Source organism: Monodelphis domestica, chromosome 3, assembly GCF_027887165.1.
Source record: "Monodelphis domestica isolate mMonDom1 chromosome 3, mMonDom1.pri, whole genome shotgun sequence".
NCBI classification, from domain to species: domain Eukaryota; kingdom Metazoa; phylum Chordata; class Mammalia; order Didelphimorphia; family Didelphidae; genus Monodelphis; species Monodelphis domestica.
In genome coordinates this window covers 248,608,649-248,626,268 of record NC_077229.1, presented here as the reverse complement: position 1 = coordinate 248,626,268, position 17,620 = coordinate 248,608,649, and the positions used below count along the sequence as shown (strand labels likewise).

At 32.6% G+C, this 17,620-nt stretch overlaps 1 protein-coding gene across 3 annotated transcripts in view; it reads right to left on the bottom strand.

Moving 5' to 3' along the window:
- The window catches only part of CDH19 (cadherin 19), a 173,741-nt gene that overhangs the window by 97,105 nt on the left and 59,016 nt on the right, over positions 1 to 17,620 (bottom strand). For all 3 annotated transcript variants that reach the window (XM_056823609.1, XM_056823610.1, XM_007487770.3), the window contains exon 2: positions 2,768 to 3,119. In XM_056823609.1, coding sequence (XP_056679587.1) covers positions 2,768 to 2,962 — 195 coding nt within the window. In that variant the 5' untranslated portion in view covers positions 2,963 to 3,119. The remainder of the gene's footprint in view (positions 1 to 2,767; positions 3,120 to 17,620) is intronic.

Below are 17,620 nucleotides of genomic sequence, written 5' to 3'. Positions count from 1 at the left end.
AAATTAATTTAGTTACTATACATAAAACACTGAAGATTTTAAACTAATAAATGTATACATATATAATGATTTATTATTATTAACATGTATCAAATTACATGGAATTGAAACAGGAAGAAGGATCCATAAAGAGATCAAAATGTTTTTATTGAGTTTTGCAGAATGTGAGAGGTAAACCATTCATCCCCAATATTGTTTTTTCTCAGTTATTCCAATTTTTCCCCCTGCAATTTTTCTTCCCCCACTGTACACTCAATTGTTATCATCTGAAAGAACAATCTACTTCATTTATAATAATCAAGGCATTTAATAATGAGATTATTCAGCTTTTGACATGTATGTTAATTTCAAAATAGGGAAACGTGTAAAGAGTTCAAACTTTTTCCATTACAATATGAATTTGTAAATATATACATGATAAGAAAATGAGTTATACAGTTTGACTTCACATGAATGATTTTATTTTATCACCTTATGTTAAAGTGCCCTTTCTTGTATCTGAGAGGCTCTGAAGAATTGCAAGGTGAACAGGATAATAACAGTACCGTAGAAACCATCACCTTAGAAAGCTCCCAATTTACCACCTATTATTATGGAAAAGTTACTAAAAGAACTTGATGTCATGCAGAGGAAAGTATTTATATAACTAATTTCAATAATCTCCCTTGTTTTGAACCAGGGTTGATCTAAACCCTGGGGAGTATCTATCAACTAGTAAAAATGTGACAATTCAGAGGAGGATTCCAAACTACCATTTATTACATAGTCTTTGCACTTTCATACCAAAACCTGAATCTGCATGGAATGTAGTCAGAGTGATGAGGAAAAATGAAATGGACACATTCTATCCAGATGAGAAATGTACACACCACATGGAACTTCAGTATACTCATTCTAAAGAAAGATTTTTAAAGCTTGGTTTAATATTCCAAGGGGAAATGAGATAATTAAAAATGTGCAATTAGTAGAGAAATAGCTGTTATGAGCCATTTTTGCTATGACCCAGGCATGTTAATTAGGTGATTTTTATAGAATGATGATCTAGAGATAATAAATACTTTACCAAACATCATTGATTCTCTTCCTCAAATATTAAATAAAATGCATAAGTAAATTAAGTTCCACTTCAGTGTTATGGGAATTATAGGAAAACATATATATATATACATATATATATATATATTGTATAGTAACTAGAATTTTAAGGAAACTTGGCACTATAAAGTGGATTTTTATATATAATTGCTACATCTAACACCAATTTTTTACCAAATAGATCAAAAAAAGGATGTTTCCTGTATTGCATGAAGCAGTGATATTCTACCTTTTATTAAGTTTTCAGGTATTACTGGCTCACTTGCTCTGCTTTAAATCAGTTAGTTGGGACTAGTACATGTTATTAAAGTCTGAATTGGATGTTGATGGAAAAATCTTCTGTAAAATGGACCATTTTCTTAAAGATTGGCTGCAATTTGGAGAATAAGTAGAAGACATTGCAATCTGAAGTAAAGCAAAATGTGGTTTATGTACTGGATATGCATCCTAAAACAGGGGAAAGTTAAGGAGCAAGATAGACTGACTTTGGGCTCCTGTTGATATATTTTCTCAGAGCAGTTTTGTTATTGAGTCACCAGCTAATGTTAACCTTTCATTTTGTTTAGTGACAAGAGAACATAATGCTGTTTTGTAAAAGTTGATTGAGAGAACATGGCTAAAAAAAACATAGTTAACTACAGAGAATTAACTCTAAGCCTCAATTATATCTACTACTTCTTAAGAAATTTTGGTTTATGATAATTACAGTGTTTTCAAGAGGGTTATACAGTGCCCTACTACTTTTTATTTAATTGTAAGGTGGAAACAAGTAATAGCAAGAGGTAAAATGTATTTCAGACTATTTCTTGAGAAACTAAGGACTTAGCATAAGCAGTTGCCTTTATTCATGTTTAAATTTGTACATGTTTAATCCATACATATATGTACATTCACATGGAAATGAGAAGCTATTTGAATACAGGAATTCTTCTGAAAGGGCTGTGAAAAGGGAGTTAATGAATTTTGAATACTTCACCCTTTGGGCCCAATTAAATTTTAGTGTTAGTTAATTAGCGGTTAAACTTATTTCAATTCATTCATCTAGAAAATGTCTTACACAAAAGGGCAAGAGATCTATAGGCTGCAATTACCTCTATTTAAAAAAAAAGCTAAAAATAGCAAAATAATTATATAGACAGGGAGATATTTTGTTATAGTAAAGAAATTTTTTCTCAAAATACATGCTCAAATGAAAGGAGAATGAAAATATTTATTCTTTATCCTATAACTATATTAATCTAATGAACCTTACAGGTTTCTGTAGATTCTTAGCTATAAAAGGATTTCAGTATTAATCTGTTTCATTAAAAATTAATGATGGGTAAATCAAGTGCTACTTAGTGCAATAGAAAAGCATGCTAAATTCTGCTTGGAAACTGTACTGTGCTCAATGTGGTTACTCTGATGCACTGCCAAAATTAGCACCAGCAAATTGCCAGATGTTGATAAATGAGGGCAGCATTGTTATTTAGAAGACTGAAATTCTTTTTTTTTAAATTAATAGATAATTGTGTTGCTTAAGCTGCTGAAATAATGAACTCTGGTGGCTTCTGATTCTTTCCAGTAATTCACTCTATGCAGTTTTAGTCAAAGTAAGTCCTTAGCATAACTTCCTGACTTATGCAACTGTTTTTTGTGAAAAGTTCACTCTTTCCAAGCACAAGAAACATACCCGGCCAACATGAAGCTCAATTCCTGAGAGTTCCTCTTGCACAAAAAAACGATTCCACACCCAGCTCCGCTTGGCTCTCAAATGAAATTCTAGAGACTGGTTCATCTCATGCATTTTAGAGTTAGTCATATCTGTGTGGCAGGGACATAGCTGAGCCAATCCCAAGAGAAATTGTAGTGACACGTAGCAATTCATACTGAAAAATATGTCTTTTCGAAAAGTAAAGGTACTCCTCTGAGAAATCAGTGGGCACAGGTAAAGTAGTGCTTTCTGTCCTTCTGAAAATACCTGTTTTCTTCTAAGAATATGCTTCTAAAATATACTTTTCCACCATTAAGTATATTTTATACTCCTAAAGGAAAAAAAGTAGAAAACAATTATATTGGAATGACATTTATAAAAAATAAAATACTTCTCCACATGCATATATGTGCATGAACACAAAAGACACACACAGACATTTTCTCTTGAAATTTAATTCTATCACTCAATTTCCTTTTGCAATCCTTTAAATATCATGTGGCAGACGGGAACATTTGTTCAATTAACTCATCCTCCAAATTAAAGTGGGTAATTGTATTGTGCAGCCTAGTCATAATTTGATTGAAATAATTATGCATTTCTGCTTAGACAGTGCTCATTTTTAGTGATGGTCATAGAAATGCCTGAAGGTTGAAAGTAGCACTAGCAGAGTACTTTGATTGGCAGCTGACACTGAAGCTTGCATTTTTTTTAAACATTGCATTTTTGCTTACTTTCTCCCTTCTATCCTAGAAAACCTCGAACCAGCTCGTTAAAAGCAAGAGCAAGCTAAAGGAAGCATTAGCAACTCCAATTTCTAGTAAAAAAAAAGATGAGCTCTCTCATATGATTCTGCCATTTGTGACATGTTATGTTTTTTAATTAACAGACAAAAGGACAATTTTTGCTAAAAGCCTCAGGGTTTAAACAATCAATTTAATTGGTAATAGAAAACATTCCTCTTGAATGTGGAACTTCTGTATAGGATATTATCTTTTCTTTTATGACAGGTTTTACTTACATATTTACACAAAACATTTTATAATCTGAAATATTACATATTTCTAGTTGTTATTATATAGAGTATAAATTAAAAACATTATGAATACTTTATTTGATTGGCATTTGATAAAACTACTCTTTGGAATGAATTCCTTTTTTTTTTCTTTTGAGTATAGTTAAATGAATTTATACTTCCTGCCTTGACCTCTATGTTCCAAGTTGGAGCATCTTTTCTTGTCCCCTTTGGATGTCCTGTGATGGGTTATTGCTGCAGAAGGGGTAAAACCAGATGTGAGTCTACACTATGTTCAGCACCTGAATGCTGAGCCTAAAAAATTGGAGGAGAGGCCACCAAGCTGCTTAATGAGATGAACTGATCTGGATTCAAAAGGTCCACAGCTTTTATTCCAATCGAAGCAGTGACAGTGTAGGAGCATCAGTCTGAAGAGACAGGCTCAACCAACTCTGAAAGTTAGAACCTTTTCTTCCTCTTACTGTCTACTGCTAAGACTTTGAACTTAAGAAAACTAGCATAGATTAGCATAGACAGGAATAAAGAAACCCCCACCAGTCTCTGAGGCCTGGCCTCAGCTCAAAAGCTGAGACTCAAGCCCAATTTAGGGAAATCCCAATTCTTTCTTCCCTGATACCCTCCCCAATCCAAACTTGTTATTAAAATTCATCTTTATTTAAACAACTGTTGTCAGATAAGAGGACTAAAACTTCAGGGGAACATAGAGGGAGCTGAACCTAAGCCATTCAACAACTAGAGGGTCCTTATTGGACCCCTGCTGGGTGACATTGGTCTGGGGGGAGGCTTGTTCCTCAGGAGGATTCATGCTTGCCTGCTCTGGGGTATCGTCAACATCAATCAATAGAGAAGACATCCCCTCAGGCTATCATAAGTGGCCCATTTCCCAGGAACCCCAATTTCAAAGATAGCATCTCAGCAGAGGGTATCTCTCTCCTTTTACCTCACTGGCAACCATATTCCCTCTCTCCCTTCAACTCCTCCATTCCCTGTTACAGAACACTCCTTATACCCTATACCTCTTCAGTCCTCTACAATCTATTACATAATGAAGTGGTTTGTCATTTCCTTCTCCAGCTCATTTTACAGATGAGGAACTAAGGCAAAGAGGGTTAAGTGACTTGCTCAGGGGCCACCTATGAACTCTGGAAGATGAGTTTCCTAACTTCTGGTCTAGCAATCTATCTACCGTGCCACCTTGCTCTCTTCTAGATGAGGAGTGATTGTCATCAAAAGAAAACAACTTCCCTCGTGGTACTCATGACCTCTTGAAAAGGTTAGCTTACGAACTCAAGAGAGGCAAAGACTATTAATGTCTAGCTCTGATTCTTGCTCAACAGGTAGAAAAACCTAATTGCAATGACAGGAAGGGAGAAAATGATTTCTCCACTAATGGGAATTATAAGGTACCTTGCACTTTCTTTTGGCCTGTTTGGTACCAAGATGGTAGAGTAGCAGGAGAAAATACAACCAAGTTTATCCTCTCTGGAACATCTTGAAACATATTTAGAAAACACATAAGACTCCTGGTAGGAAAATCCAGTCCCTCCCACCTTGCCCCCCAATAAAAAATCACAGGATCCAATTTCCAGAAAAGTTTTACACAGGGTGAGAAAGAGGTCTATAGACACTAGAGATGGGACTGGCTAGGGTCTGGTCAGGCCAAGAAGCATGCCAACACAAAGGAGAACATGTGCCTAAGAACAAGACTGGTCTCAATCCCATACTTAGGGACATCTTTCATAAGCAAGTTGTAGCACTGTGGCATAGATAACAGGCTTAAAGAGAAATCACCATTCCAGCACATAAAAGATATTTAGTGCTAAAGAAACATGAAGGAAGAAAAAAGGGTCAAGGAACTAAGGGCCATACAAAAACTAATTTCTTTGCTGGTGACCATTGAAGACAAGGGGTTTACAAGACAAAAATATCTAGGGAATGAAGAACTGTCTAAAAATGTGGTATCTAACAAAGATATCTGAAAATCTGATAAAGGATACATATGATAAATTATTGACCAGAAATAAAGTACACATAACAAAAACTGTTAAGAATTATTTGACAGATGTCTTATAAACCCAATCAAAGGATCTTTAAATTTTAAAAAGAGAGAAAAAGATAGGTCTTTCTTTCTACTACACTAACTAAAATAAAGGAAGAATACCAATTAAGATACCTTTTAGTTCCCAGTAGCTTAAAATCCAAGAAGGGATCCAGGAGTAAAGCACATGACTTCAAGTGCCAGTGCATAAAAAAATTCAAAATCAAATGAGGACCTAGAATTCCTAGTGAAAGATGACAAAGTTGACCTCAACTTTATTACTAAGAGTTGGTAAAATGAGATCCATTGCTATTGTGTGAGTCTAGATGTTTTTTTTCCTTAAATTGAAAAAATGAACAATTTAGATTAAAGGAAGATCCAGTGGTATATCATTATATATGATTAAGATGAACTAATTTGTGAAATCCAGTAATCAAGGTGGATGTGGAGGAAATGGAGTATATTTATTTATTTGCATGAGTTAATGAAGAAAAAGAAATGAGTGATTGGGTCATTTGATTTCTAGATGCTACAAACAACTGAGACAGAAAGTGGAACTAGATTAACAATTTGGGAAAGAAAGAACAATCCTGGCACTAAGACATTATAGAGTAATTATATGAGAATTGAATTATCCATATATAAATCTCAAAATAAGGATTCACTAAACTATGAGTGTGATTTGTCTCTGCCTGCAAGAAGCTAATAGTATAGTTGAGGGAAAATCTGTACATATATTTATAGCTTCAAAATTGAATTATGAGTATATAAGTGATTTGTTCGGAAGAAGCATTAGAAAATACAGGTATAAGGAAGAGTTTCAAACAGAAAGTATTGATTGAGCTGGAACTTTACAGAAACTGAATCAATAGAGAATAGGATGTAAGGAAGAGAATTATTATGCATAGTGGTTGGCAGATAGTAGGTACAATTTAAATACCTGGTAACTTGATGACATCCAGAAACAGGAGACTACCAATGGAAAGGTCCAGGTAGTAAACTAAATGAAATGTATGAGGAACAGTAGGAAGACTGTACAGTTCATGAAGGAGAGTGATATGTAATAAAAATATAAATATTACATAAATTCTGATTGTGAATAACTAAGTATCAGTGAGGAGTTTATATTTAACCTTAGAAGTAACAAAGGACAATGGAAATTTATGCAGTAGAGGAGTGAAATGATCAGACTTGTAACTTGGGCATCTATCTGAAGGATGATTTAGAGTAGGAAAGAATTGGCGTGTGGAGATCAATTAAATAATTTTCATCATTGTCCATGTGAAAGGTAATGGTGAGCTGAACTGGTGAACTGGGTCTGCGAGTGAAGATAAAAGTATAAAAACAACAAAGCTGGCAATAAAACGAGATTAAAGAGAGAAGGTAATTGAGCATGAAGCTTTAATTGTGATATTAGAAGGATGCTGATGCTAACTGGTGCTGGTCAGATGAGTAGATTTGAGGGATGTGTAAAATAAGTTTTAATCAAGTTGAATTTTTGATACCTACAGATATCCAGTTCAAATTCTCTAGTAGGCAATTGATCAGTTTGGAATGGAAATTCTAAGACAGACTATGAATAGTTATAGCACAGAAATAATTATTAAAAATCTTTGTGAGCTAAAGAGGTCACTTATACAGAGAGGAGAAGAGAAGAAGTTAAGAGACTTGAAAATTCACTCATTGCTAGATGCTAAAGCAATAATCCAACAAAAGCACCTAAACAGAGAAGTTAAGAACTAAAAAAAAAAGAAACAGAACATACAGAAGGAAAGGTGATCAGTATAGTTAAGTAAGGCAGAAAGATCAAAAAGGATGAAGACTAGGATTAAGGAATCATATTTGGCAACTGAAGGATTATTGGAGACTGAAAAAAAACAGTTTCAGTGGCATGATAAGATCAAACATCTGACAGAACTTTCTGCCAAAAGTATCACAGTTCAAAACATTTTTGTTTTAATGCTAATTTTATCTTTTAAAATGTGTGTGAATGACATGAGGAAATTCTCTTTTGGATCAGCTTCTCACTAACAGAGAGGCAATGGTTAGAGGGATGGAAATGATGGGCCCAGTGGGAGGAAATGAAATCCTTCTTAGAATTTTTTATATAAAATGATAGAAAATTGATTTTCTGAAATGCACCCTGAATTAAGGCAAAGGAGATTTCACAGTGTTCAGAGAAATTTTGCAGAGGAATTCATGGCAAGAGGAAAGGGACATACTCAAGTATAAATTCATAAAGACACAAAAGGAAAGTATTCAATTAAAGAAAAATGGAAGATTCCTGAAGATGCCTCTTAGGGCATGCATGGGATATTGTCCACACAATTCAGACCTGAAAAATAAATATCTCACACACACACATACACACACACACACACACACACACACACACACACACACACGATGGAAGAAATGTTAATAACATAGTATTTTTAAAAAAGTAATGGTCATATAAAAATAGTGTCAGGAGTGTCAAAGCTCAAAATAAACTGAGGCTAATGAAAGAAGCTAAGGTTTACAAAAAGAGTTTTTACAGAATTATTGGTAGAAAGAGTCAGATAAAAAAAAGACAGAATTCTCCTTGGAATACATTGGACAATCAAAATTGACAACAGAAAGAAGGCAGTTACTTAATTCAGATTTTATTTTGGTTTTCTCTACTATTAAAAAACATAATGTTAAATTGTTAATTATAGGAGATAGACAGAGATAGATAGATAGATAGATAGATAGATAGACAGACAGACAGTTTAATTCAAGAGCACCAATTTAGCTTCTTCTTAGCAAAAACCAAAACAAAACAAAAACAGAAAAAAAAACAGTTAAATATGACAGGCTATTTAAACAATGAATCCTTCATATGCATTTTGCCATATTTTCTTTTTTTCTTTGGTGCTCCTTTCTCTATTTAAAATTTGCTCAATATATTAATCAAAATATGTATTTAGCTTTTAAAAAGTTCTTTGCCTTTATAATACCAGTGCTACATCAAATTTCATGGTATAACACAAGCTGGAATAGAGCCAAGATTGGCTACAAAACATAATCTGTTTGTTCAAGATTTTAGCAAAGGATGACAATTACTGTTTTGAATTCTGTATCAAACAGAAATGCATTAAGCATAAGACCTTGAAAATTCTTTGGTTATATCATCTCAAATGTAGCTACTTTCTGATATGCTGATAACTAAGTAATGGATATACACTTTGAAAATAATTGTATATATTCTTTTCTATGGCTACCCATAGCTACATCTCAAACATGTCACATTTTTACTTAAATAGTTATTTTAAATGAACAAAGAAGACTCAAAAATATAGACCTCAATATATTATATTTCTTCAATAATGTAAAATGATGTTTAGAATATAGAATTAATGTGTCCTTGTCCTGTAGGTTTTCATTCTATGTAAGATAAAGAAATAAAATTTTAAAAAAGAATTCAGTGAGTAAACAGACAATATTCTAAAGAGCTCATTCAAATCTAAAGTCTTGAATTCTATTGAATCTATTCCAGTTATTAAAAATCTTTAAAAGAATGCATACAGACTTGTTCTATTAGAATATTTTCAAAGTAACTATTATTGGTTTACTGAATGTGTGGCAGCAGGTCACTTCAGGAGTACAGTGCATATTTACTGAGAGCACAGAAAAATATTTGAATGGAAAGGGAAATAGAAGAGACGTAATTGAAGTGTACTAACTAGATGAATAATTTGCTTCCTTTTCTGGTCCAAATCTTATGAAACTTTTAGTATAAATATTATTACATACATTTTATGCAAGAGGAAATAGATAGTTCAGAGTAGTCAAGCAACTTAATTGTGGTCACACAGTATCAAATAGAAGACTTAACTTGAATCCAAAATGCTCTGGACTATAAAATGAAATATGGTTTTGTAACTAATTACCACTAAGTTTCTTTCCAAGTCTTTCTCTTCTACATCTGGTTACTTATCAAAATAAAATGAAAACAGCCCCATCCCTTATCCTTCAAAGTTGTAACAAGCAACTTTGGACTCAAGGCTACCACATAGAACATTCTTTGTATTTGCTAATGGTTGTGAACAGGAAAAGAGGGCATGGCTGGCCATTATTAGGGAGGCCAAGTGGAAGTAGGAATTCATAGGGTAAGAAAGAATCATAAGGAGAGAAGTTCACCTGAATCGTGGCATATTACTAATAAGGTCCTAAAATTGGTTATTCCTACACTGATAAATAAATTGCTGATGGCATTAATGTCCTTTAAGCAAAGAAGGGAGTTTTATTTTAGTTTTATGGAAAAAATGGAAAGTTGTGGAGGTAGCCTGATGTAGAGGGGAAAAACAAGACAAAACAAAACATGGAAACAAAAGAACATGTGATTTGTAGTCAGAGTACTTGGGGTCAAATCCCCCTTCAAAGTCATGGGACTGTGGGAAAATAATTTCACCCTTTGGGTCTCAGGAACTTAATCTATAAAATGAGGGGATTAATGTAAATATTCTCTAAAGCACCTACCAGCTCAAAAACTATGATCCTTATAATTCATAAAAAATACTTCATGATCCTTTTTAAAAATCCATCAGTTTAGCAGAAATAACAACAATAATAAATAGTTACCAGGCACTGCACTCAATGTTTTACAAATATAATACTATTTTATTCTGATCCTTACATAATAGAAATGGTGAAAGATTAATCTTTGACTGAGGCAAATTGCAAAATGGAAGGGGAGGATAGAAATAATTTGTTGTACTGCATTTCAAAGTGGAATGTTAGGCAAACCCACTCCTGGTGTTCAGGCTGGCTCCTCTCTATCCTTGCTTTCTCTCTTCTGGCCCGAAGTTTCACAGGTGTCTATCTGAATACAGTCTATCTATGTTAGACTGTATTGCCATGTCATATGTGGCAACTCCAGTATCAGAGCCTTTCTTCACACAAGCCAAAGAGCAATATAAAATGTTGGGGGTTTGGGAAAAAGAAAGTAAGCTAATTGAGGACAAATAAATCAAGAGAATTCTAATACTAGGACAAATGCTAGTAAGAGCCCAAATCACAAAGTGATCTGCTTTGCTTTCCAAAAGTTGAGGACATCTTAATTTTCCTCTATCTTTGTTGAGCACAGATTCAACATACTGGAAGTTAATTTGAAGTTTTCTTTTAAAAAGAATATACCTGGGGATAGGGAGATGGCTCAGTGGAGTGAGAGCCAGGCTTAGAAATGGGAGGTCCTGATTTCAAATCTGTCCTCCAGCACTTCCGAGTTCTGTGATGTTGGGCAAGTTAATTAACCCAAAGCTAATGGTTTTTTAAAAAATGATAATTTGCATTCTACTTTTTATTGCCTTTTATCTTCCAATTTAAACTATTTTAGTGGAATTTGTTAACTTTGTTTTCCCTTATGAATGGAAAAAAATAACATTTCCCCTAATGTGTAATATCAAATAACATTTTACATCTCATGTGTCTTCTTCACAAAAAGTTTTGTAAGAAACTTTTGCAAATGATTCTATTTTAAGTACTTCTTGGCAGTGCTTGTTTAGTTTACATTAACAACTATATTCCCATAAAAATGCCCTGAAGTGATGTTATAGACTTGATCTTTAATCATTCTCTAATTATTTTATGTCTGGGGGTCTTTAGGCCTTACTACAGATGAAAATCCTTTGATGATAGAAACCATGTCTTCTACATCTTTTATATTCTCCACATCACTTAGCATATTACCTGACACATCTGATTCTGTCTTATTTTTCCATATTCATTTCCATCCTTTGTGTTCTGGGCAACCTGGCTTTACTAGATGCTTCCCAAACTACAATGTCTGTAGTGTATTTCTTCCTTATCTCCATGTCTTAGACTCCCTAGCTTCCTTTAAAACTCTGCTCCAGTTTCACCACAGAAAGGTAAGCCTTTTTTAATCTATTCACCATTTCTGTTGGTACTTTCTCCTTTCTGATTTTGATTTGCATCTCATTGAGGCCAGAAGCTGTATTATTTTTCTCTGTATTACCAGCATTACCACAGTTGCATAGAGTTGATGCTTAATAAATATTTGATGAATTGAATTCAAATATATAGTATGTACTCATTAAAATTATGTCTTTATATCCTTCCATTTCAAGATTTTTCACAGCATTATTATATACTGTCATAAATATATATACCAACATAACACAATTGTTGTTTTCACTAAAAAGTTGTCATTGTTGCCTCTTCTGTCTTCAAACTAGCATTCACTTGTATGAAATCATAATTCCTCTTTTAAATTAGTTCCCATTTCCAGTGCTGAGTTTCATGTAGAAATGGAGGTATATAAGATCAATACTACATATAAGAAGCATCAATAAATTCATTGATAAGATTTAAGTTATGGAGATAATGTCAGTATCAGGGCATTTGAGCTACTGGCTGTATTACAGAAGGATGGCAAATGGTATTAATTTCATAATTAATGTATCAGAATATTTTTATTATCCCATTTCCATTACTTCTATTTAATTTTTTTCCTAATCAGGTTGAAGAATTATTTGAGAAATATTCCTTCTCTCCTCTCCTGTAATCCTTCAATTGCATAGTTATAAGGGACAAATACCTAGCAGATAAGGGGTTCAGTGGATAGAGCAGTTAACTTAGAATCAGGATGATTCGTTTTCATGAGTTAAAACCTGGTTTCAGACACTTACTAGCTGCTATATCCTTGGCAAGTCATTTAACCCTGTTTGTTTCAGCTCATCATCTGCAAAAATGATCTGGAGGAGGAAATGGAGAAGTATCTTTGCCAAGAAAACCCCTAAATGGGTACAAGACTGAAAGGATTTAACAACTAACTACACACAATACAGATATCATTGTGATATCTTAAAATATTAAAAATGGAAACAATTGTCTTGATATTTTATTCACATGGTTCCTTTTGCCTCAGTTTTATGGACATTTCAAAGTTCTGCTTGTCTGGTTTTTATTGTAGTAACACAGGTTAAGATTTAAATATGTGAAGGACATTGGAGTTTCATAGGATCATAAATTTAGAACTTCAAGGAAACTTGCAAGTTATCTAATCCAACCACTTCCTTTTACAGGTAAACAAACAGAGACAGCGACTTTAAATGACTTGCTTACTGTTGTACAAAGAATATATGACAAGTGAAAAGTCAGGATTTAAACATTAATAGTTTGAGTTAAAACTAAGATATTTTCTCACTGCACTTGACCTCAGTATTGACCTTAAATCTCTTCCTGAATTTTAAATACTTAAGGAAATGGTTAGTAATGATATATCCTACAATTTTCCAGAATATCTACCATTTAAGGAAAAAGAAGGTGTATGATTACTGAGACACTGTGAAAGGCATACATTTACCAGATCCTTTATCCATCTTTGGTCTTTGGTCTGGGTCTGATGATCACTATAATTTTAACAAAGGTGTTTTTAAGGTAAGAAATTTTCTAACCCTGCCTGCTGCAGAAAAGAAAAGAGAGAAATCACTCTTCTTACTTTCTTTTTTGCTTTCTGTGGAAGTCACAAGTCATCATATCTATCAAAGTGGAGGATGAGTAGAAGTTGAAAGAGAAGAAAAGGAATAGACACCTAAAATACTGACATTTTTTTATAAGGCCAGAGACCTAGTAAAGAGGTATTTAAAGCTTGGCAAAAATATATGTGATACATATAAATACTATGATATAATCATCTTCCCTCTTTTGAAATGATGAATTATAGTCATTTATAGCTAGTATTTATAAAGTGCTTTAAAGTGCATAAAGTGTTTCACGTATTATTTTATTTGATTCACTCAAAAATCTTATAAGGCAAGGTGTTATAATTATCCCTATTTTACAAAGGAAGAAATTGAGGTTCAAAAAGGTTCAGTGACTGTAAAGGGTCACACAGCTACTGAGTGTCTGAAGCACAAGGTAAATTCAGAGCTTCTTGACTAAATTTTAACATTGTTTTAATTTTGCCACCTGCTTTTCCTTGTCATTTATATTTTCAAATGGCCAATAACTCCACTAACCATCTCTAGCACTGTTCAGGTTAAAAGACCCCTTTTAATCACCTTTCCCCCCAAAAAAGTAAGTCACTTGAAAGCAGGAAGTGTTTTGATTTGTATTTTTATCTTATGTACTCAGCAAACTGCCTGGCACATAAATGATATAAATGCTTTTTTCATTGTTATTAATTCATTCCATCACATATGTTTGGGGAAGATTATACTTTTGCTTATTATGCTAAAATTTCTTCCAATTACATTCACATTTTTTCAGTTTTGTTTTACATATAACATAATATGTAACATAATACCATAATACATATGATTTATTGTGAATGTGTAATAAATTAAAATCGATATGCTTATCCAAGAGAAACAAATTCTATTACATTTTAATGTAATTTCCTACACCAACTACACTGTGCAAAATAAAATGAAGATGTGCTTTAGTTGTTCAAACTATACATTATTTCATGAGTGTTTCACTATCTTCCTCAAAGCAGATAGTAAATTCCTCATGCTTACTATGGCAAAAAGTAATTAATAATTATAATAATTAATCCATCTGGTGGCTGATGTTTGGTGATGAGCCTCTGAATTTAACAATGCAGATCGTCAAAAGATATTTTATAAAGTCTATCACTAGGCCTATACTCAAAATCTTTTTAGTTTAATAGGAGTTAGCAGAACTTTCAATACATACAATGAATAGGTAATTATTATTTGATGATAACTATACAAAATGCTTATCTCTTTCTCTTATTACAATGGGTCATGAGTCATTTTTACTATTAATAAGTAGTAGAAATTATCATATTTTATTATATGTGTTCTGAATATATAAAAATGAAATAGCATGAAGTAAGAATTGAAAAATTATTTATTGGCTTGAATGTTGTGATGATTAATATTCAGTCTATCGTTGAACCATTCTTAGGAGAATATAAAAAATAATATGCTTACTTATTTTACAAAACAATGAGAAAAAGTGAAAAGCTAAAAGTATGAGTTTGGAATGCAAGTCAAATATATATGAGGATTTTACAAACTTGACTGGCAAATGGGACATCAAAAGAAGCATATTTATTAGCAAATTGCTAAACCTCTTTTCACAGCACAGTATTCTTTATGTAAAAATTATGGTACATACATTTTTAAGCCAGAAGTAAAAAAATAATGGGTGTAGGGAAGATTCTGGGCAATAACTCCAACAAATACATAATAATAGCCAACAGAGTCCTCTATTTCTCCTTTCCCTTTCTCACATACTTCAAATTTTCTTTCTTTACTTTTTCAGAATTTACAACAGATGGGGCAGCTTTGTGATGCCATGGATGGAGCTAGCAATCTAAGGTATGTGTGTATACCTTTGTATATAGATAGATACAGATGTAGCTACACATACCTATCTATATCTGGCAAGATGAGAGGGCAGTGAATTTCATTCTTGAGGAAAAACGCTTGGGATTTTCTGTCACTGTGTCAAGTACATTCTTTGAGAACCACTATTATAAATCATGATACTCTTTTACATTGTATACAGTGTTAGATGCTTTTTTTTTTTACTTTGCCTCGGAAGCACAAATAAATGAGAGAACTGACATGGAAATGTAGAGAATGAGAATCTCTACTCCAACAACCTACTCTAACTAATAGAATTTCAAAGCAAGAAAGAATACCCTCTCTTCTCCTTTTTATGGGTTATATAAAAGTTCTATAGACTTTGATTAAACCTATTAGATATTAATAATAACAAGTAAGTAAACACTATTGACTACTGATATCAGGAAGCAAAAAATCCTCTGGGCTAATTTTTCTTTTTTTCTTTCTTTTGAGATTACATGTTATGATTTTCAATAATCCTTTTTTGACATTTTGAGATCCATAGACTCTCTCTCCTCACCAAGAGGATGAATAATAGGAGAAAGCTTGTATATATGTTACCATACAATATGTTTTTCCATGTTCATCTTGTTGTAAAACAAGACATATATTGCTTACACTAGAGAAAAAAAGTATGGAAGAAATAAAGTGAAGAATGGTATGCTTAAATGTTCATTCAGGCTTTTCAGTTCCCTCTATGGTAGTGGGTAGCCATCCCTTGCCTTGTTTATGATAGTTAGGTAATTTACAGTTAATCATCATACTTTATTTTTATTATTGAATACAATATTTTCTTGGTTCTGTTCATTTTACTTTGCAGTACTTCATATAAGTCCAGGTTTTTTGGTGATCATATTGTTATTGAGTTAATTTCTTTTTGGAAATGAAGTCAGACTAAATGTCTAAAATTTTGGGGGAAATTGGTCATATATTTAAATAGTGATATAGGTTTTAAATTTTAATTTATCTGTAAAATGTAAATAAGAATAAAGTGTGAAAATTCATCTTAGCTTCAGAGAATCTCACAGTTGAAGGTGATCATATTCTGTATCAGAATAACTATCATCTCTATAGCATCTTTAGAGACCCCAGATCATTTCTGTATTCTCATTTAATCAGAACTCCCAAATCATTTTTGTATGATCTCATTTAATCAGAACACCCATATGTTATAGTTAAAAAATTGATTTTTGAATCCAATTGTACTACTTTCTCTTTGTGCCTATTTAATTTCCTCTAATTAGATCCAATCAAATATTCCATATGTAAATTTTTTTAGACTTTGACTTTATCACTGACTGTTAACTATGCCACTCAGCTTCATATCAATTGTAAACTTTCCAAGCTATTCTGATAATAAAGTCATTTAATTAAACTTATGTACATAGTGTGGTCAAATTCACATATCTAGATTATTTCACTAAATAAACTTCTTTTAGCTTAAATTAACCCATTTACAAGTACTTTTTAGGTGTTGTCATCCTACCAATCCTAAATCTACTCTCAGTCTAATTGTCTAGCTCGATTTTCTCTATCTTATCTACAAGGATAACATTAAAATACATTAGCATTAGAAAAGTGATCGACTAAATTGTAAATAAACTAAATATGTGATGTTTCCCTGATATACTAGTATGTTAATTGTTGAAAATGAATTTATTTTGATGTAACTTGGTCTTGGTATTGCTGTCTTTGTGATCAGTACTGTCTCATCCATATATTTATTAATATATTTACTAATTATTTCTTGAAAATTCAGTGGATTATGGTTTCATTGAAATGGGCATGGTCTACAAACATGGAGTAAATAACTCCATGATTGCCAATTTTACATTACTCTTGTACATTGTATTTTTGAATTTTTTTGTTTAAGATTGTATTGTTATAAATATCCAAGGCTTTGAATTTTGTTTGAGAAAATATCTTCAAGAAAGAAGCTTGAAACTCCTATATCCAAAGAATGAATTGTTGCAGAAAGATGCCAAAAAATCCACACTTCATCAAGAAGATCAAGAATGAACTTTGGATATGATTGATTGAACTGAACTTTGATTGAACATTTATTGTAAATGTACACATTTATGCCAAAAGGGACTGCCCCTAATTTGGCTTTCTGTCAATGCACCTAGCAAAACATTGGTTTTGCTTACTTTTCTTTTCTATTTCCTCCCTCACTATTCTAATTCCTCTTAGAAATTTGAATGTCGTGTATATCTATAGTTAGAAGTGCATTTAGGGTTTCAAATTGATTATGTTAAATGATCAATGGGGAGTCTAGTCTCCCAATGATCATCAGGGGGGATTGTAAATCTTGAAATTTCTCAGACTTGTGAATGTTAAAAATTTCCCCATTAGGGAATTCTCAATTGGAACAATTCCCTACTGGGAACATTCCA